Source organism: Equus asinus, chromosome 5 (assembly GCF_041296235.1).
Source record: "Equus asinus isolate D_3611 breed Donkey chromosome 5, EquAss-T2T_v2, whole genome shotgun sequence".
NCBI lineage: Eukaryota > Metazoa > Chordata > Mammalia > Perissodactyla > Equidae > Equus > Equus asinus.
Window position 1 is genome coordinate 89,522,822 of NC_091794.1, and position 21,542 is coordinate 89,544,363.

A 21,542-nucleotide genomic window follows, 5' to 3' on the forward strand; every position below is an offset into this window, starting at 1 on the left:
GGCTTCCACTGGCCAAATCTGGGGCAATTTGAGCATTAAAATAAATGACAGCAACAGATTATAGCCCAATGAACAAAACAGGAAACCATGAGTCCATATGACATAAAAAGATAAATGAATAAAATTTAAAAGGTTTGATGAGAAACGGGTGACAAGTAATTTCAAAGTACTTCCCTATATAATTCTTTACAGAAGGAAAAAGCATAACTTTACAGTGGAGAAATTTGTCAGACAGCATTTTAACCAACGATCAAAGTGAACATCATCAGTATTTGAGGCAGGCTGACAAGCTGAAATTGGGTGCCACCTGATATGATGCACTGAGAAGAACGCAGCGCCGCTCTTGCGATGGTGATGCATAACCCGAATCTGGTCAAGATGAAACAAATAGAGGGAGAGTCTGCAAATTAGCTGGCCCGTCCCCCGACGCCCCATTGGGCGGGCCGCCCGTCACTCGCCGCGCAGCCGGAGCCCGAGCCCGAGCCCGGCCGCCGACCCTCCGGGAGCCCGCGGTGCCCGATGGCTGCAGACACGCCCGGCGCCGGCGCCGGGAGACTCCGCGCGCCTTCCCGCCTTTCCCCGCGCCGGGCCGGGCCGGGCGGGCGGCGAGGCGGGCCATTGTCCGCAGCCCCTCCCGGGGCGCACCGGCTCCGGGACTCCGCGCCGCCCCTCCCCGTGGGCCGCGGAGGCCGGGGACGTCCAGGGGGCGCCGCGACCGCCCGGCCCTCCTGCGCCCGTGAATGCCTCCGGGAGTCCCAGGAAGGGTAACTGAATAGCCTCTAGTTAACACTGCTCTGTGACATGTATGAAAATTAAGAGAGTCAATCCTGAGAGTTCGCATCACAAGGAAAAAAATGTTTTGCTTTACGTTTTTTTTTGCTTTCTCTTTTTATTGTATCTATATGAGATGACGGATGCTAACCAAACTTACAGCGGTAATCATTTCACAACACATATAAATCAAACCAGTATGCTGTACGCCTTAAACTCACACAGTGATATGTCAGTTATATCTCAATAAAACTGGAAAAAATAGACTTTTTAAAAAATTGTAGTAAAATACATATAACATAAAATTTATCATTTTAAAGTACAGCTCGGTGGCATTAAATACACTCACAGTGTTATGCAACCATCACCACTCTCTAGTTCCAGAACTTTTTCATCACCTCAGAGGGAAACCTGTGCCCATTTAGCAGTCATTCCCTCCTGCCCACCAGCCCCTAGCAACCACACTCTGCTTTTTGTCTCTATGAATTTGTCTGTTCTGGATATTTTATATAAATGGAATTTACCATATGACGTCCTTTGTGACTGTCTTCTCTCACCTGTCATAATGTTTTCAAAGTTCATGTTGCAGCATGTATCAGAGCTTCATTCCTTTTAGTGTGTGAATAATATTCCACCATATGCATTTACCCCATTTTGTTTATCCATTCATCAGCTGGTGGACATTTGGCTGTTTCCACCTTTTGGCTATTGTGAATAGAGCTGCTATGAACGTTTGTGTACAAGTTTTTGTTCGAACACCTGTTTTCAAATTCAGTTCTTTTGTGTATATGTAGCTAAACAGGTTTTTGCTCCCCTAGTTGTTAGCGCCATCCTAGCGACCCTGTGTACAGCAGAGCAGAACCCTGCCTGGTCCTTTCACGCCATCTTCTCAATTTCTAGCGCTCTATCAGACTATGCTGTGTTTCATGGACAATTTTTTCAGAAGCGGGTGCCCAGGTCTTAGTCTGTCTTAGTCTGGAAGCTCCGCTGAAACCTGTCCACCATGGGTGACCCTGCTGGTATTTGAAATACCGGTGGTATAGCTTTCACCATCATAGCAACATGCAACCACCACAGTATGACAACCGACAGACGATGGTGTGGTTCCCTGACCAGGAGAATCCTAACCACTAGGCCACCAAGGCTGGCTTCCCTACTAATGGAAAATCCTACAGCCGTCTGCAGTTTTCCTCCCACTCTGGGAACTCCTGGAGGTATATCAGGCATGCTCCCGAAAAATTTCCTGTCTGCCGTGATTTTCTTGATATAGGAGACATGTAGGTCAATATTCCTGCCCTCTCCAGGGCCCCTTCTCAGGAAATCTGTCCCCCATCCCACCACCCAGCCCCAACTTCCAAGTAACACTCTCCTCCCCCTCCACACCTCCACCTCTGGCGAGAGCCCTCTGCTGCCTAACCCAACGTGCTATGTGACCCAAGAGAACCCATCTTTTGCTGGGCAGAAACTGAGGTATTCTCCTTAGGAGGATTTTAACTGAAGCTCAGGGCAGTGGTCAAGTCTGGGCTGCGTCAGCCATTTAGAGCTGATGAATGGGCAGAAGAAAGCTAGTCTTCTGCAAGTGGCTGGGGAACGTCGCACAAGCAGAGAGAGAAGTGGACAAGGAGCAGGGACAAGGACCACGAGAGACCAGGAGCAGCCTCAGTCCTTACTTTCTAATTCCAGGTGACCTGATTTCCTCTCCTAGGATGCTCATAAAATCACTCATTTCAATCTTGAAACGAGTCCTTTTAAAACTGCTCTCAAATTTCAGTTTGGATCAGAATCCCCCAGGGCATGAAGCGGACGCTGCTGGTCTTAAGCAGCCTTAAGCTTGCTTGAGTATCTGTTCCTTAAAGCCAAAAGTGCCCTGACCAAGACAGGTGCTCTGATGTCTGCTGCTCAATTCGCAGGTGCCTGGAAAAACTGAAATCCTAGCTGTGTCCCGTGCTCACCGTTAGAGCCCATCCAGCAGAATTTAACCTCTCTTGCTGCTGCCTGTGAGCCACAGCTGTGCTGAGAATACACCGAGGACAGAGTTGCAGAAGTGCAGGGCAGTCAGTACTCCTGCCCTCCCACTCTGCATCATGCTTTGGCATGAGGTGTTCAGAGCAGTGCAGTTTGAGCTTCCAGCATCTCACCAAGATTTTGGATCAGGCTCCTTTAGTTCCAGCCTGTAGGTTCACATTGAAGGCTCAGGCACACTTCCTTGGAGCTGAGCCAAGTGACCACCTTTTCTCCTGGTCAGATCTTCCTAGCAACTCCCCAAAACTTAATACAGATCAGCTGTGCCCCTCCACTGACCCTCATACATACTAGACGTGTTTAAAACTTAGGGATGCTCACGGATCGGTCCATATACACCAGCTTGGTTTAAATCCTAGCGATGCTCACCAAACTGGTGAGACCCACCCCACCTCCATCATCCCTACATAAGGAAAAACAGATCTCTTGTCTCGACCAAGATTCTAAATCACCGATGGGCAAACTGTAAAGCACCAGAGAGTAACTACTTTGGGCTTTGCAGATGAAAGATGTCTATCACAACCATTCAACTTTGCCATTGTAGTGCATATACGATATGGAAAGGAATGGGTGTGCCTGTGTTCCACTAAAACTTTATTTGCAAAAAACAGGCAGCAAGCAGGATTTGGTCCAATCTCCATTTTAGATAGAAAAAGAAAGTTACTATTACTAAATGAAGTTAATGAGTCTTCAGACAATTGGAAAGTGTATTTAGTTTTAGCAGTTCTTTATTATTATGGGGACTCTAAAAAATCTATAGGCTATAAATGCTTTTCTCAAGAGCTGGCAGTGAGCCCAGCCAATCTTAAATAAACCCAGCCTTGACATTTTTTAAAAATATAAAATTATATCAATATATTGCTAAAACTGAACCAACTTCCTATCTTCAAAAGATAAATATTTCAAACTGTTATTTAAGCAGAAATAATTTTTAAAGCAAAAATATGCACATATGTCTTAAAGATTTATATTTAAAATGGGATGCCAAGACAACAGAAATGAGAAGTCAGGTCTAGATTATATACATTATAGCCACTAATTTATTACTTTATTCTCTCTTATTTTTAGTTCTTTAAATATAAAAAGTAAAAATATCAAAACACCACACAACCTGGACAACACTGAACCATATAAACAGATTTGGTACATAACCACTTTGACATAAAAATTAACTCAGTTCCAAAAAGCAGAAAGTTTCCCACTCCTTAAAAAAGGTACAAGTTGCTATTGTTTTAACGGTCAGGATCATTTCCAACTTTATCTTCTCTCTTTTTTTATAGCAGTTTTGACAAGTGCCTTTGTAAGAGGAATTAATCTACTTGGAAAGTTGGGAGCCAAAGATAAAGCCAGCTTCTATTTTTCTTGTAAGAGTTGTTGGAAAGTGACTGTAGAGCTCAGAGCTTAGAATCGTTGTGCCTTTTCTGATTTTGGTGTTGTCTGCCATCTCTTTTTGCGAATATTGCCCATTCATCAAGCAGTGGTCAGCCTTCTTTCACAGAATCTAAAACAACCTGGCTTGGGATACTCTGCCCAGAAACTGTCTCATGTAAGGAAATAATTAATCCTGACACCACGGGACAGAGAGGAGGGAAAAGATATTTGATGGAAGCTGTTTCTGTTTAGAGCTCTCTTTAATAGTTCTCTTTATTTTGTGGGTTTTTTTCGTCGTTGTTGTTACCCGATATCTGATTCATAAAATTCCTCATTAGAAGTTCCTGTAAATTAACTGCACTGAGAAAAATAGTTAACTGAATTTAAATTATGAAAGATTATTAACTCATCCATGTGATCAATCCTCAATTTATTTCATTCATTCCAAAGCAACTGTTTTAACCATTTTGATCTTAACCGTTCTAAAATTTGCCGTTTTCTAATTTAGGTCAATTTTAAATTCCAGAAGGTGCAGAAAATAGTTCAATTGCACTTGTTGCTGAAGATAAAATGAGCAATAAGTGAACAAAAGACTCTTTCTTGATCTTGGCTGAGGCTGTTCCTATGCAAAATTCTAAATTTGTCACTAGGGTGTCTCAGTCTCACTTATGTAAATCAAACAAAAATTTAGCTGGAGACTATTTCTTGTTTACTCCCAGGTTGATTTAACCAAATTAAAGATGATTTGCATTCATTTTAATCCCAAACGATAAATATTTCATTAACAACCAGGATCACTGCTTCTAGGTATTTTTAGATCGTAAAGTGGCTAATCTGTTTTACTGATAACTGTTATATATTATCACAGACCTTTAAATAAAATTAGCTTTTCATAGTAAGTTTATTTCCACTGAGTCAAGAAATACCTAAAATACATTTCACTCAATACCATAATATGATATGGACCGTGGACTTAAAAATATGTAGCTTTTTGTTTCAAATAAGATTATCCTTGTCAGCTTCCCCGAATCATGCCAAATTTATATCAAAAATCAGTTAGAGAGGTTGGCAAAAGTAATTTCAAGATAATGTTGTATACTTTTTCATTTTGAAAGTTTTTAACAAACAAAATGAATATATTAAAATCAAATACATGATACATAATAAGTGGACAATAAAGATTTCGATTTGCTGTGTGTGCGTGTTGATGGTAGTGTATATTATTTCAAACGTGTGTGGGTATTGCAGGCAAAGAATTTAAATTGACTCCTCCACACTCAACAAGTGATTTTCCCCCTCCCTGTCCAAGCATTACAAGAATTCAGGCCATGATCATGTAAAGCCACATGGGGCTAAAACAGCATTTTCCTCTTCCGTGGTTTTAGTCTGATGGGCACCCAAGGAAACAAATGCCACCTAAGGATGGTCTTTGCTGCCTGCCCAAACATGTTTGTTTGTTATCGGCATTGGCCTGGCAGGATCTTGTTTCTGATCCTAACTAGCTGTATGGGAATTAGGAACCAGTCATTTCATCTCTCTGTAAAATGGAGTTGGACTAGACTATCTCGAAAGTCCCTTCTAGTTCTCAAATCCTTTGATTTAGTGGTTCTGTTCCATAGCTACCTGATTTCTGGGGTATTAACTAGTCTACATGGCCAGCCAAGACCCAATCCAGATGCAGTGGAGCTTCTTCACATCTGTCATAGTAACAATACCTTTGTTCTGTCTTATTAGATTGGATCAAGATAATGGGAAGTTATTTATTATTGTTGTTGTTTTTTAAATCAGAAAATACCATAGCATCTAATGCATATTTTATAAAGACAAGGATATTCTGAAATGTTTATAGTATTTTTACATACCTGAATAAAACAGGTAATTTAAACAGTGTTAAGGTCCAAAGCCACCATATTTGGAAAAATAGGAAATGTCAGAAGCTATTTAAGTTGCTTATAAATTGTATTCCAAAGCTAAAAGTTTACTGGATGGGAAGGACCACGATAACAGTAGTTTAGACAAGAAAGCCTTCTTGAGGCTCTAAGACTGGGGTTGGGGCTCTGCCCAAGCTCTCTCGGAGCACCCTGTCCTTGCCCCTATTGTCACAACCAAAACTGTGTTGTATCAGCTTATTTGCTACTGTCCCTGACGACATACTGCAAGTGCCTTGAGGGCAGGGATTGTGCGTGTTCACTGCTGTACCCCTAGAGCCTAACACACAGCAAGTAATTGTTGGATAACTGTTGAATAAATAACCAGCTATTGTCACTTATTGATCTGCCAAGGGGAACAGAAGCAGGCAAGAGTAGCACCACATGACATAGCAATAAGAGGGACTGTTACCAAGAGCCTAGTGTCTGCTGGTTGCCAGGTGGACACAGGTTCCCATCAAAGAAATTTCCATTCAGTAATGTCCCTACAGGGGCTGGCCCCGTGGCCAAGTGGTTAAGTTCGCACACTCTGCTTTGGTGGCCCAGGGTTTCGCCAGTTCGGGTCCTGACGTGGACATGGCACTGCTCATCAGGCCATACTGAGGTGGCATCCCACATGCCACAACTAGAAGGACCCACAACTGAAAATATGCAACTATTTACCAGGGGACTTTGGGGAGAAAAAGGAAACATTTAAAAACAATTAAAAAAATAATAATGTCCCTACAGTATGTCATACTATACCAGCCTACTATGAGTGGCACCAAAGGATACATGACATTTTGATGGGACCATTTCGACTATTTATCCAACTCTTACATGGACCTCTGCAAAATTTGCAAACAGTGTATTAATCACAAGCAGCTAAGCACAAAGAATGACAACTTTTCAAGAGAGGAGGAATGAGTTAGTTTTGGCTATATTTCAATAGGAAATTCCTCTGGCTATATTTTATAGGAACTAGGTGGGGCATCTACTGTGCAAGTGCTTCGCATACTGTTTGGTAAAGGATTAACAGAACCTTTCCCCCCTCTGTGTGAGAATTTGACCTTTGGTTATCTTTCTAGCTCTGTTCCCTGGCAACCTTATAAAAAGTAGTACATCAACTATGTTGCTAGGCAACATTACATATGGTAGAAATGACCCCTAATTGGTAAACTCCATCCAGACTGGGAGAATTATAAATACCTGATAGGAAGCCACAGTTCTAGCTTCCCTGAGTACAGTGACTCTTGGAAGAGACATGTCTCTTACGGGGACCCTGGAAACTATGTCTATGGAGTTGTTCTAAGAGATGCTTGTTCCCGTGGGACAAGAGGCTTTTAAGTCAGGAGAGCTTCCATATGTGCCTGATGAGGGTCTATCTCCTTGTGCCTGAGCTATGACACATGGACAGCTGCAGAGACTGACAGAAGAGCAACATTTGGTTCTGTCCTGCAGGCAACCTCTGCTTCCCATCCTATATCCTTCTAAGTGAATCTGACGCCATGTGTGGCAGTTTATAAGTATGAATGTTTCTAAACAGTCAGTTGAGCCTCAGTAGACCTCTGGAGAACATGGTTGTGCTATTTGCTTGTTTTTTTCTGGTGGTAGTAGACACTCCACGGGGACTATGGATAGTAGAAAGATGTGAAACGGTCTGGCATGTTTTTCTGCTTCCAAAAAAATCCTGATCATACCCTTCACTGTCTGCATGACAGATAATCCACATCCTTTGCACATCACCAAGACATGTATCTCAAATCGATGCCCTCCCTTAAAATCCCCAGGCTTGTTACCACGAAACCTTCTTCATTCAAGCACATAATCCCCACCCCAACCCCCACTGATTTTTAATATGCTTACTGACAAAGGTGCAAAAATCAAATGATGACTATAAAAATCGCTCTCCCAAACCACAGTTGTCAATGAAGAACTGGCAGTAGTAAAATTATCCACCTGGAGGGTCAGAACAGATGCTAAACGTCCTCCCTAAGTTATGAAGGTTCCGTGTCATCTGATCACAATGGAGTGAGTCAGTGTCACCTTTTAAAACTAGCACGTTAGAAAACAACCAAACTACTCCCACCAAACAAAAAGCTCTCACTTATCTCTACAGAAGCATTATTTGAAGAAAAGAATCCAAATTCCCAGTGCTATAATGAGAGGTTTGAGGAATATAGTCATATTTGGTGGAAATATTGAACAAAATCCAACGAAAACATTGCCCATCATAAGCAAGTGAATAAAGTGCCTCCTTTTTGGGATTAGAAGATAGTGTGACCACGTGAAAGCACAAGGCAAGCTACAAGAGACCACCAACGACAGGAAGTATAGTGGTAATGCTTAAAACAGAGTTAATAGGAACTTTCCACCCACCCCAACCCTTTGCCCATCTACTCCATTGCACTAGACTTCACAGAGAGAATTTTATTGTCAATGCACAAGGGACCCACAAGAAAAGCCTAGACGTCCAAATGAAACAGTCTGAATTCACTTGACCGAAGGCCACTGCAGCCTTCCCCACTGCCCTCAGAAGGAGCACATGCAGCCCTCTGTGTAGCCTTTCTCTCCGTGGGCTTTATCACGACATCAATTAACAACAAGAACACGAAACCCATCACAGTATGTCTGAACCTCCAGAATACTCAATTTCACAACATTTTTCAGACCACTAGGTCAGTAGCTTTCTTAAGGGATATTCAAAGTCTAGCGACCACCAGAGTATTTACATCAGAATGGCATCTTTCTGCCAAATGACCAGAAGTCATGATGCTCTATGTCATTTCTTAATTTATTACAGATACGGGCCTTATTTACATTCCTTCCCAACCCTTGCTATGAAAGCCTGTTCCCTACCCTCAAAAGAAACATTTTCCCAAGGATTCCATTTTTTAATTCCATTACAAGTAAGAATCCTGTTCCCATCCATGCAATATATCTAATATAAGACAGAAGCATCCCATTGTGAACTTGGACTGAATGTGCCAGAAAGATGCCAGAATATAAACTAAGTCACTAATGGTCTGTGTTGGGCCCAACTGTGAATCTACTTATAAAAATATCACCAACTCCATGAATTAAACCTCAAAACACTGTGATTATAAATACTGACCACCAAATGTGAACATAAATTTAAAACAGAGGACAGTTGATGATCTGATAGTCCAGACAAAGGAAGTATCTCCTTTAAAAATGAGAGAATTCAGTGATCCAGTTATTACCAATGCCAGCACACAAACTCCAAACAGCCAACCAGGAATGCAACAATCTGAGACATTATGGAAAAAAGACAATCATTTAAATATTAGGCTTCATGTTCCATTTTCCTCCCTGGATCCTGCTGCTTTAATCTTTAATAAAGTGATCAGAGCCTAGTAAATGGTTCTAGGGGTATGAATCAGAGTCAGAATTTGAAGTTTCCACATCACAAACCTGATCAGATCTTGGGCAAGTTGTGAACAGTATGGCCTCAGCTCCCCACTATTTTCCAAAACTTGTGGGAATATAAGGGCCTATTAAACAGTATGAAGGTAAAAAGCAGCCTAAAATATAACACAAAATTAAGTGACAGCAGGGATTTTGGACTACATCATACTATGTTGTAAGTGGCCGTCCTATGCATTCAGCAAGTTTAGCAACATCCCTTTCTTCTACCCACTAGTGCCGGCAGCACTTTGCCCTGAGTTATAACAACTGAGAATGTCTCCAGACATTGCCAAGTGTTCCCTGGGGGACAAAATCACCCCAGGTGAGAATCACCGTCTTCCAGAGAAATCTCTAATGTAAATTTCTACTTTGCACCCAGTGATCAGAATAGGTCATGGAAGAGGGTCATTGCTCTGCTGGAAAAGCAGGCAGAGAAGTTGAACTGTGAGGTAGAAAAGTCACATTAAACATCAGAAGTGAATGAAAACAGAGCAAAAATGTCAAACATAACTTCCTGGCAAAGTATATCTTCTATGCATACATTTAGGTTTCCCTTTCACCAAGATCCCTCTTTTAAAACAATAGCTAATATTTTCACTTCAGGTAAGAAAAGTGTTTCTGGTCCTCAATAATTTTCAGTTTGTAACCAGCAGCTGTCCACCGGCCACAGTTTGAGGAGCACTGTTCTGGAGTTCTAACTCCTCTTGAGAAGTATGGTTTATACACCTTCTGAACTCTTCAATGGTCAACGTTCACAAGCCAATTTATAATGTTTTTGATTATCTTTTTTGTTCAAGAGGCAGAAAGAAAACTATTTTTCCACCTTTTGAAATAAAACTATGCTAAAAGGAAGAGGGATTTCTTTTAAAAGCCACTTTGGATACTTTAACACAAGACAGAATTATGAAAGTGCCTTAAATAGCCTTAATCTCTAATATTTCCTGCCCTAGCCCCTTAAAGAAGTATAACCTCTTTTGTTAGAATAATTGTATAGCTACAAAGCGGGTAAAAAGCAGACTGGTTTTAAAAACCTGTTCTACTAACCTTCTCTTTCCCTCCAGAGGATCTTTTAAAAGGTAAACAATTTAGAAATATAACTTGTTTATATACGCTTACTCTCTCTCTCCAATTAAAGTTCTATTTATAAATGCAGTTAAAGAACATCAGCAGTGGCTACATTTCCAGGTTACACAGCAGTGGCTCTTGGAAATGGCTGGAAAAAGCAGGGGACCATTTTGAGTTTAGCCCAGATGACTTGTTTTATGATCATAAAACAGGTTATCCATGTGTGTAGAATTGTCAAATATCAAACCAGACAGGGAAACCACCCAGACCTGGGATCACAGGCTCCCTTCCCAGGGCTAACTTGACATTTAACTCAACAGGGCAAGTCAGAAGGCCATAAGGAGTCTTTCAGCTCATTTCCATGCTTGTCTGCACATAATACCTCCAGCCTTTAAAATTGCAGTCTCAGATTTAGAAATTAGCTTTTACAACCATGTAGCCAGACAGCCCTGCCTGCTTTATATCAATGAAGCTTTCTCTTTAAAACTTCACCAGAAAATTAAAATACGGAATTCATCAGGAGAGGCTTGGCAGAGGCAAGATGGATCTCAAAACGTAATATATTCCTGCCCACCTTTTGAGAGAAAGAGGATGATGACAAAGGAATGCAGAGGATTCAGACAATGTGAAAAAAAGTATGAAGATTTTCTTATCTTTTTCCAAACCAGAGTTTGGATGCACAGCAGGAAAACACAGGAAGCCTCAGGGCTGGCTTGATTCACTCAGAAAGCTCTCAGAAACAAGGGCACCACACTAACAAGTCATTAGTCCTCTGAGTCAAAATCCAACCTCTGCCATGTCGTCTAACAAAAAAGCAAGATACTAACAGTGAAAGAATGTTCTTCTCAGGGTTCCACAAAACTGGACAAACGGTGGCTTTCAACCACAGAATGAGTAAAAGCAAATTTTAAAACCTCTTCCCCATCCATTGACTGCTACGTAAGTGTCTCTCGATCTGAGAAATACGGCCGAATTTGTGGTCTGTCGTCAGATTCATCTCCAGCAGCATCGTTTTCCTCACCAGACTCCACATAGATGGGCCAGTCATTGTCTGTGTCGCTCCTTTCTTGGCTTTCGGACGAAGCCTCCACCAGGCTAAGGTTGATGGGTATCAAATCGTCCTCGTCATCATGTGTGTCTGTAATGCAGGTACAGCTGTCGCACAGCCCAAAGCGCCGCAGCCCCTGTGACAGGTGACTCGTGAAGGTTCTTCTGCAGCCCTTGCAGACGATTGGACGGTTGGATCTGTGGACCTAAAGTCCCAAGAAGACACAGTAAATGTCACAGAAAGGGGGTTGAGCCACGGTCTTCAAGGCCCCACATGATCTGGCCCCTGGCTGACCCTCCAGCCTCATCACGTCTCGCCACTCTCCCCCTTGCTCTCTCTCACCAAGTCTCAGCCTCACCAAGGTCCTTTCCACCCCAGGCCATTGGACACATGTGCAACGTGCCTTCCTCCCCATCGCCAACTCGTTCCCTCACTAATGCCTTTGAAGGAAGTCTTCTCTGATGCCCCAGACCAGGTAGGTCCCCCAGCTATGTATTCTCGCCTATACTCTATCCTTTGCTGTATTTCTAACAAATCATTGGTAAAATTCACTAGACTGTAAGCTCCAAGAGGGCAGGGACTTCCTTACTCACATTCTCTCTCCTCTGTCACATTTGTTACTATATCCCTAGTCCCTGGCATATAAAAGGCACTCAGTGAACTGATTAGAATTTTAGGCATGGCTTATGTACCTTGGATTGGTCAGTTACTAGGAAGGCAGATTTGCTAGATAATGTATTCCCCAAATGTGCCAGCAGATGCTTCACCCTTGGCTTTTCTGTTGATAAATGCATTCCTTATTTATGAGAACTCTGCATACCAGGGAAGAAAGCCTGATCTCTTTTCAGCAGCTCCAGGGGTCCCCTCTGTATAAAGACCTCTCCTTCTAATGTGTGCACTCTTCAGGAACTGCAGCCAACAGGGGATCTGTGAGCCAATCAGAGCCTCTCTTTTAGAGAGCTCTGGATGCAGGATACCCACAAGAGGCAGAGACACAGAGAAACTGGTGCAGAAGGGCCAGCAACACAATACCCAGGTTGCTGGAGCTGCCATTACATCCTGACCAGTGTCCCTGCTTTCCATGAGGTTTCCTGGGCTTCCTACACTGAACTCCCAACACTTGAGCCAACCTGAGTGTCTATCTGACCTTTGCAACCTGACAGGGCCTTTGAATACCACCTCTTTGGGCTGCCGTAGACTGGACTATGTATAATGTGGAAAGACAGAGGGAATGAGGATTCCAACCAATGAAACATCTTAGAGGTACCCAGGGACCTACTGCTGCCAAGACAGACTGAAAATATAATTTGAAACTAAAAGGAAAAAAAAGATAGACAAAAACTTAAGGGCTTAGGATGAGGCCGTTCTCAGTGTGCTGGGGCGAGCACCGAGAGCAGAGGCAGTCGGTAACGTCGTGCTTTATCTTAAATCTGGATTCTTTCAAAATCATAATTCACATATCATAAAATTCACCCTTTTAAAGTATACAATTCAGTGGTTTTTAGTATATTCACAAGGTTGTGCAACCGTCTAATTTCAGAACATTCTCATCACCCCATAAAGAAACCCTATACCCATTAATAGTCATCCTTCTCCCATTCCCACATCCTCCCAGCCCCTGGTACCCACTAATCCACTCTCTATCTCCATGGGTCTGCCCATTTTGTACATTTCATATAAATGGAATCATACAAAATGTGGCCTTTTGTGACTGGCTTCTTTCACTTAGCATAACGCTTTCAAGGTTTATCCACGGTGCAGCTTGTATCAGAACTTCATTCTGTTTTATGGCTGAATAACAGTCCATTATATGTATATACCACATTTTGTTTATTCTTTCATCAGTTGATGGACATTTGGGTTCTTTCCACTTTTTGGCTATTATGAATAATGCTGCTATGAACATTCATGAGCAAGTTTTTGTGTGAATGTATGTTTTCAGTTCTCTTGGGTATATACCTAGATGTGGAATTGCTGGGTCCTATGGTAGCTTTATGCTTAAATTTTTGAGGAACTGCCAAACTGTTTTCCACAGGGACTGCATTATTTTACATTCCCACCAGGAATGTATGAGGGTTCCAATTTCTCCACACCCTCACCAACACTTTGTTATTATTATTATTATTATTTGTGAGGAAGATTGGCCCTGAGCTAACATCCATACCAATCTTCCTCTACTTTGTATATGGGACGCTGCCACAGCTTGGCTTGATAAGAAGTGTGTAGGTCTGTGCCCGGGATCCAAACCTGCAAACCCTGGGCCACCGAGGCAGAACGTGGGAACTTAACCACTATGCCACCAGGCCAGCCCCAGTTATTATTTGTTTTTTGATTATAACAACCCTAGTGTGTGTGAAGTGGCATCTCACTGTGTCTTTGATTTGCATTTTCATAATGACTAATGATGTTGAGCATCTTTTCAGGTGGTTATTGGCCATTTGTATATCTTCTTTGGAGAAATGTCTATTCATATTCATTGTTTAGTTGAGTTGTCTTTTTATTGTTGAACTGTAAGAGTTCTTTATATATTCTGGTTACTAGATCCTTAGCAGATAAATGAATCACAAATATTTTCTCCCATTCTGTGGGTTGTCTTTTCACATTCTTGGTAGCATCCTTTGTGGTCCAATCACATGTTTATGTTGGATTTCCCAAAGACTGATTGACTTGCTCAAAGATGATCTTAAATGCAATGCCTTTCTAAACGGCCTAAATGCTTTTTAAGTTTGTGGGTATCACTCACTCACATGGGAGACAGAATCCTAGGGGGCAGCCAGTGGGAGGGGAGGTCCCCTTGGGCTGGGGCCCTCTTTGCTGCCCACAGGTAGCACTATAAATGGCAGTCTAGCCCTCCTCCACTCCCGGGTGCTGGGATGCTGGGTGGGAAACTAAGCATACAGCTTACATTTGGCATCACACCAATGGGAACAGACCCCCAATCCCATGTCCAACCTCCAGTGTTCTCTGTCATATGACAACCATCCCTAACTAGGATCTAAACTTTCTTGACTCTTCTCCTAAGAAAACTAGTCTGTTACCATATAAATTCTCACTTTCTCTAAGTGCCACCAACCCAGCTTTAATTTAGTAATAGAAACATATGTTTAAAATTCTCTGAAAATACCCGACTGGACAGAGAAGTGAAAGACAGGCTGGCTTTATCCTCACATGAGACAAATATTATGAACCACCCCCTCCCACCACCCACCATGAGAAAATTGCCAGCCTGGACACTTACGCTCAGTGCATGGCTCCGCAGATGCTCCTGTCGAGTGAACCTCTTGCCACAGGTCTCACAGGGGTAGGGCCGCTCACCCGTGTGTGAGCGGATGTGCCGCTTGAGGATGCCCTTCTGTTTGGCAGTGTAAGGGCAGAAAGGACACTTGTGGAGCTTAATGGGGACCACCAGCACATCACCTGGGGAGCCAAATGGATTGATTCAGTCATACCGTAAACAGCAACAATACCAGCCACCCTCCGACGGATGGGATCCGGAGCTGGGGAATTCCACCATCCAGATGGAGAGGGAGGGTATCAACCGCCAGCTAACCGCAAGAGATTGTCTGCAAATTTCAACTGTGTCGGGCTCCCAATCAGCCAGAGGGTAAAGCAGGCTTCTGATATAAAGTTGCAAGGAATGCCATAAGGCACTGGCTTTAAGATTCTCTGTGACTCACAGTTAGGAACACAGCTTACACAACCACCTCAGAACACACGTGCCTTCATGTGGACAACTGGAAAAGCCTCCCAAAACAGGGCTCACTCTGATAGCATCTGTTCTACTTGATTTCATTTTAAGACGCTACTGATTGAGACCCTGCTATGGCCTGAATTGCTTCCCCCCCAAATTCAGACATTGCAGCCCTAACCTCTAATGGGACTGTATTTGGAAATAGGGCCTTTTAGGAGGTCATTAGGGTAAATGAGGTCGTAATGGTAGAGCCCTAATCTGATAGGCCTGGTAGCCTTCCTTATAAGATGAAGAGATACCAGAGATCTCTCTCTCTCTCTCTGCTGGTGCACAGAGGAAAGACCACGCAAGGACCAGCAAGAAGGCAGGCATGTGCAAGCCAGGAAGAGAGCTCTCACGAGAAACCAACCCTGCTGGCACCTGATCTCGGACTCTGAGGCTCCAACACTGTGAGAAAATAAATTTCTATTGTTTAAGCTACCGAGTCTGTGATATTCTGTTATGGCAGCCTGAGCTGATGAATACAGACCTCCTGTCAAAGGAAGTGAATACAGATCCTCCAAAATTTGAAAACCTCTGTTAGGACGCAGCCGACCGGTGGACCAGGATTCATGCTTTCTGTGACAGTAGTTTCTAAGATGAGCTTCCAGGCGTGTGTAGAAGAGGTTGGCTATCACGCAGACCCTAAACTGTTTGGAATTCATATTAACTCTATATATCAGAAATCATCAAATATCTAGGAATTCACTTAAATTTTTTTCCAACTCCTTTTTTTTTTTTACCTTGCTCATACAACCACTAAGGTGACAAAACGATTGTCATCCACATTTACAGAAACTATTCCTTTCCTTCAAATTTTCTGAGTTACCCTTATTGCAGTATTCCAAGATTTGCTCTTTCTATTCATGCCCTTCAGGATTTTACAGACTCTGTTCATATCATATCATCTATAAAGCCACTAGTGATCATACTTTCCAGGCACAGAAACCTGGGTTCAAGTCCTGGCTCTACCATTTACCAACTGTGTGACCCTGGACATCTCACTTAACTTCTCTGTGCTTTACTTTACTCATCTGTAAAATAGGGATGATAATAGTTCCCACCTTACAGGATTGGGGTAAGAATGAAAGGAAGTAATACATAAAATACAGCACCTGGCACACAGTGAGCTCTCGTAGATGTCAGCCATTTTGTCACCATCATCATCTCCTCGGTGTTTCTTTACTGATTAAGCAGGCCAGGATCTTGTGGTCTCTCTCAACACTGGAGACCACATTTGCGGTCTCTCTCACCTCCTTTTCTCTGGGACCTTCTCTGGACACCTAAATGGGCTTCGTCTTTCCTGAGGGGCTGCCAAAAAAGTCTGGCGAGCTGAACTCCAGGTGAGAACCCATCATTCTGTGTAAAGGTGGGGATGGTCGTCTTTGGTTTCCAGCTCCCATCCTGACAATGCCTAACACTCTGCCTAATCTATAGTGACTCCAAAACCTGTTTCCTAGAATAAAAGCAGCAGCTCACAGCTCATCCCTGCACACGTGTTGGATTATTTCTCACTGATCACACTGGTACCGAGACGCCAGGTCCCTACTCGCTCCTCTGGCATTGTGGAATGTCACGGTCATTCATCCCCATCAGCCTGGCACTGTACTAAATCTTCTTCCCAACTACCTATAAAAACGGAATAAAATGGGTCCACTGTTAGTCCTTGGAAAAACCAACTGTTAAGTATTTCTCCATCAGAAATGTTATGAGTTATTGCAACACTTTGCTTCCTCTCTCATGATGTGATTCCCCACAACACAGCAGTTCACTTGAGTGCCTAATGCACCAGGGACTGTCAAGGTCCATCTTTACCAAGACACCTGTTTCCTCCCTCAAGAAGTTAAGTCTAGGAAGAGAGAAAGACACATAAACAAATTCATCTGATACAATGTAACACATGCAAAGTTCAAAGTGATGAAGAAATATAGACAAGAAAGTAATGAATTCTCTCTAGGAGTTCAGAGAAGATTTCATAGAAGAGGTGATCTTTGAGCAAGGTTTTGAAGGATGAGTAGGAGTTCACCAGAAGTCCAAGACAGAGAAAGATATCTCAGACAGAGGAACAACACATGCTTAGGCATAGAAGTAAATGAGACTATGGAATATAAAGTGGGCTGGAGGGGAATGAGGACTAGGAAGGGGCAGGAGCCAAACTGTAAAGGCCACTTTCATTCATTTATTGAACAAATTTATACTGAGCACCTACAATGTGTCAGGCTATGTTCTAGGCCCTGGGGATACAGCAGTGAAAAGACAAACATCCCTGCCTCTGTGCGCTGACATGTTAAGCAATAAGGACTTTATTCCATAAGCAGCCAGGATGTCAAGCAGGGGAAGTACATGGTCAGATCTGACTTTTGAAAGATCCCTCTGGGGACAAGACAAGGGAAGGATTTAAGAGAGAGGCGAGATTAAAGGCAGGAAGTCCAGGTGGGAGGGGTGAGAGATGACATGAACTAAAGCAGTGGCCGTGCAGGTGGAGGAGAGGAGATACATTTGAGAGAAGTTAAATTAACAGGATTTGGGGCCGGCCCCATGGCCGAGTGGTTAAGTTCGCGTGCTCTGCTTCAGCAGCCCAGGGTTTCGCCAGTTCGAATCCTGGGCGTGGACATGGACCGCTCATCAAGCCATGCTGAAGCGGCATCCCACATGCCACAACTAGAAGTACCCACAACTAAAAAAAAAAAAATACACAGCAACGTACTGGAGAGCTTTGGGAGAAAAAGGAAAAAAAAATTAACAGGACTCTATGACCACGTGGGGGAAGGGAGAGAAGGGAAAGATAAGATTTTAAGTGACACAGATTCTGGGTTAGCTGACTTGATGGATGATGGTGGAATAAACTGAGGCAGGGAACACAGGAGGAAAGGCAAGTACAGGAGGAATGAGGAAAAAATACTAATGTCCAATCCCCGTCCCAAGCATCATAATTTTTTCTATTGCGGTAACATTGGTCTACAACATTATACAAATTTCAGCTGTACATCATTATATTTCAATTTCTGTATAGACTACATCATGTTCACCACCCAAAGACTAATTACAATCCATCACCACACACACAAGCATCATTTTTTTTTAAGATTTTATTTTTCCTTTTTCTCCCCAAAGGCCCCCCGTACATAGTTGTGTATTTTTAGTTGTGGGTCCTTCCAGTTGTGGTGTGTGGGCCACTGCCCCAGCATGGCTTGAGGAACAGTGCCATGTCCGCGCCCAGGATTCGAACTGGCGAAACCCTGGGCTGCCAAAGCAGAGCGCACGAACTTAACCACTCGGCCACGGGGCCGGCCCCAAGCATCATGTTTTTAAAGCACCCTTCCCATTCTAATGTACAGTCAGGGATGAGAATCACGGCCCCATACCTAGATACTGCCAATAACTGTATTCACTCCATAACCCACATTTCAAGCATCCATTTACCAATCAACATCTCATATCTTTCCAGCTCATCCCAAATGTCCCTTCTCTCTAGGACCTCCAAGCCATGGACTATATCACCACTTTACTGCCCTCCCCACCGCCTTCCCCAGTTTACTGCCTATGGTCCATCAATGAAATCACTCCTTTGCATAGACCCTCAACTGCCTCGGTCCTCTCTCTCCCTCTATCTGCATTCACCTGGTTAAAACTAAACTCTGGTTAAACACAACTCTGCCTATTCCAAACCTGAAAGAAGGTAAGTTAACATCACTGGAGAAAAATACACAACTGCGTGTTCCGGTCTCACTTTACATCCATCCAACCATCACAGCTGACCACTGATATCAAAAGAGCCCTTGGTTCTGCCCAGGCATCCTAACTGTTCCCCTGTCATTCAGGCTCCCACTCTTCTCCATGACTGTTTCACGTCTTCCTTCTGCTCAAACCTCCAACCCCCTCCTCACTTTCAGCTGCTGTCTTGCTTCTTATGTCTTTGAGAAGGAGAAACAACCAGAAGAGAACGTCTACTTTCTCCCAGGATCCCCCAACGTCCTGTGCGAACACATATGATCTGCTTTCACTTCTATTACTATGAATGAATTGTCCTTCGTCCTTCCCAAGGTGAGACTGCCCTCTCCACTTGTACACAGCGTCCCATTTCCCCTTGCTCTATCAATTGCCCCTCTCTCTTCCGTCAGCAATTATCCTCCTCTCTCCCGGACCATTCCCATCAGTAAATAACCTTGCTTTTAGATCCTCTGCCTTAATAAAAACCTTGACCTAAAATCCACCTTCAGCCACCAATGCATCTCTCTGTTCTCTTCACAGCAAAATTCTTTGAAAGAAGCATCTGGACCCACTATCTTCACATCTACTTCTGCAGTTCTCTTTCAAGCCTTCCCCATCCAGGCTCTTGCCCCACCACTTAGTGATACTGCTCTTAAGCTCATCAATGACCTCTCCAATATTAAACCCAGTGATCAGTTCTCAAAGTGCCTTTATGCAGTATTGGACATTGTTGATTTCTCCTTTTTCTTCAAACACTTTTTCCTCTTGGCACCCATCGCTCTTTCTTGATTCTCCTCCTACCTCACTGGCTGTCCTTTCTCAGTCTCCTTTGCTGGCTTCTCTCTATTTTCCTGACCTCTAAATGTTGGAGTTCCCCAGGGCTCAGTCCTTAGATCTCTTATCTTCTCCTTCTAGATCTATAAGTTCCTGGAATATAGAGGTTTTGAATTCCACGGACCCACTAATGACTCCCAAATTTATATCTCAGCTCTGACTTCTCCCCAGAACTCCAAACTTACAGATGCAATGGCTTACCAAACATCTCCACTTGGATATCCAATAGGCATCACAAACATAACATGTTTAAATCAATTGCTTAAGCTAAAAACCTTAAGGTCATCCTTAGCTCCTCACTTTCTTATACCATTCATGTAAGCCATGAGCAGGTCTGGTCGGCTCTACCTTTGAGAGGCACTATAGTCCTGATCCAACCACTTCTCACCTCTCTGCTGCTGCCACGCTGATTCGGGGAGCGAATCTCTCCCCTGGGTTATTGCAGTAACTCCGAAGTGATTCCTCCTGCAAGGGCGGAAGCAAGAGGACCACTTAGGAAGTTACTGCACACAGTACCCAGAGGGATCCTTGTAATATATGTCATTTCAAGTCACTCTCTGCTGAGACCCTGTAGGGGCTTCCCTTCTCAGAGTGATATCAAACGGTCTTCTCATGGCCTTCAAGGACCTCACCCAAACTCTCTGACCTCATCCTGTAACACTCTCTGCCTTGCTCACTGCACGCCAGCCACCCCAGAATCCTTGCTGTTCCTTTAGCTCACTCGCCAAGTGTGATCCTATACCCGGGCCTTTGCGCCTTGCTCTTCCCTCTGCCTGGAATGTTCTTCTCCCTGATACCAGCACAGTTTGCTCTCTTACTCCCTTGAGGTTTAAGGAAGGCCTTCCTGGTCAACAGTAAATACAATACCATCCCCTTCACTCTCTATCAAGCTTTCCCTGCTTTTAGTTCTTCTTCATACTATATATTTACTTATTTCTCTATTGTCTGTCTCCCTACACTAGAATGTCAGCTCTACGAAGACAAGGACTGTCTTTTGTTCACTGTGATTAACCATGTCTGGTATGTAGTAAGTGCTCAATAAATATCTGTTAAATAAATGAACAAACAGGAATGATAAGATGTTGAAGGAGCAAGCCAAGGATGGAATGCTGGACACACTGACATTAAATAACCCCATGATGAGGCTGAAAAGGAATGGGCAGAGGGAAGAGCTGTGGATACTCGTGATGTCAGAAGCCAGGGGAAGAAAGAATTTCAAAAAAGAGAGAAAGGTCAGAGTCAACTACTAAGAAAAGTCAAGTGAGATAACACTGGAAAACCACTCATTGGAATAGCTCTAGAAATGCATAGCCGACATCATGACTGTGGTTTCAGTGGTGCATAGGGGGCAGAAGGCAGACCGCTGCGGGCTGAGAAGAGAGTAGGAAGCAAGGCAGTGGAGGCAGCCAATGTGGATGAACTCTCCAAGAAGCAATGGGAGGTGCTGGAGCTGGGGTTGGGAGGTCTCGGGGAGCAATGACAGGAGCACCCTCTGCTTTGACAGCGTCTGCTAATGTCAGCGATGAGCAACACGGACAGCGAACTCTTGCAGCAGCCTCGGATGGTCTCCCTGCCCTGGTCTCCCATCTCCACACCATCTTGCGCTGAGGCCAAGTTCATCTCCCTGAAGCACAGATCCTGTCTACTCCTAAGC

At 43.4% G+C, this 21,542-nt stretch overlaps 1 protein-coding gene across 1 annotated transcript in view; it reads right to left on the reverse strand.

Annotated features, from left to right (window-relative positions):
• Positions 1 to 348: 348 nt before the first annotated feature.
• The window catches only part of ZBTB8B (zinc finger and BTB domain containing 8B), a 29,240-nt gene continuing 8,046 nt past the window's right edge, over positions 349 to 21,542 (reverse strand). The window contains exons 3-4 of the mRNA XM_014837905.3: positions 14,852 to 15,030; positions 349 to 11,818 (exon numbers count right to left, since the gene is read on the reverse strand). Coding sequence (XP_014693391.2) covers positions 11,501 to 11,818; positions 14,852 to 15,030 — 497 coding nt within the window. The 3' untranslated portion in view covers positions 349 to 11,500. The remainder of the gene's footprint in view (positions 11,819 to 14,851; positions 15,031 to 21,542) is intronic.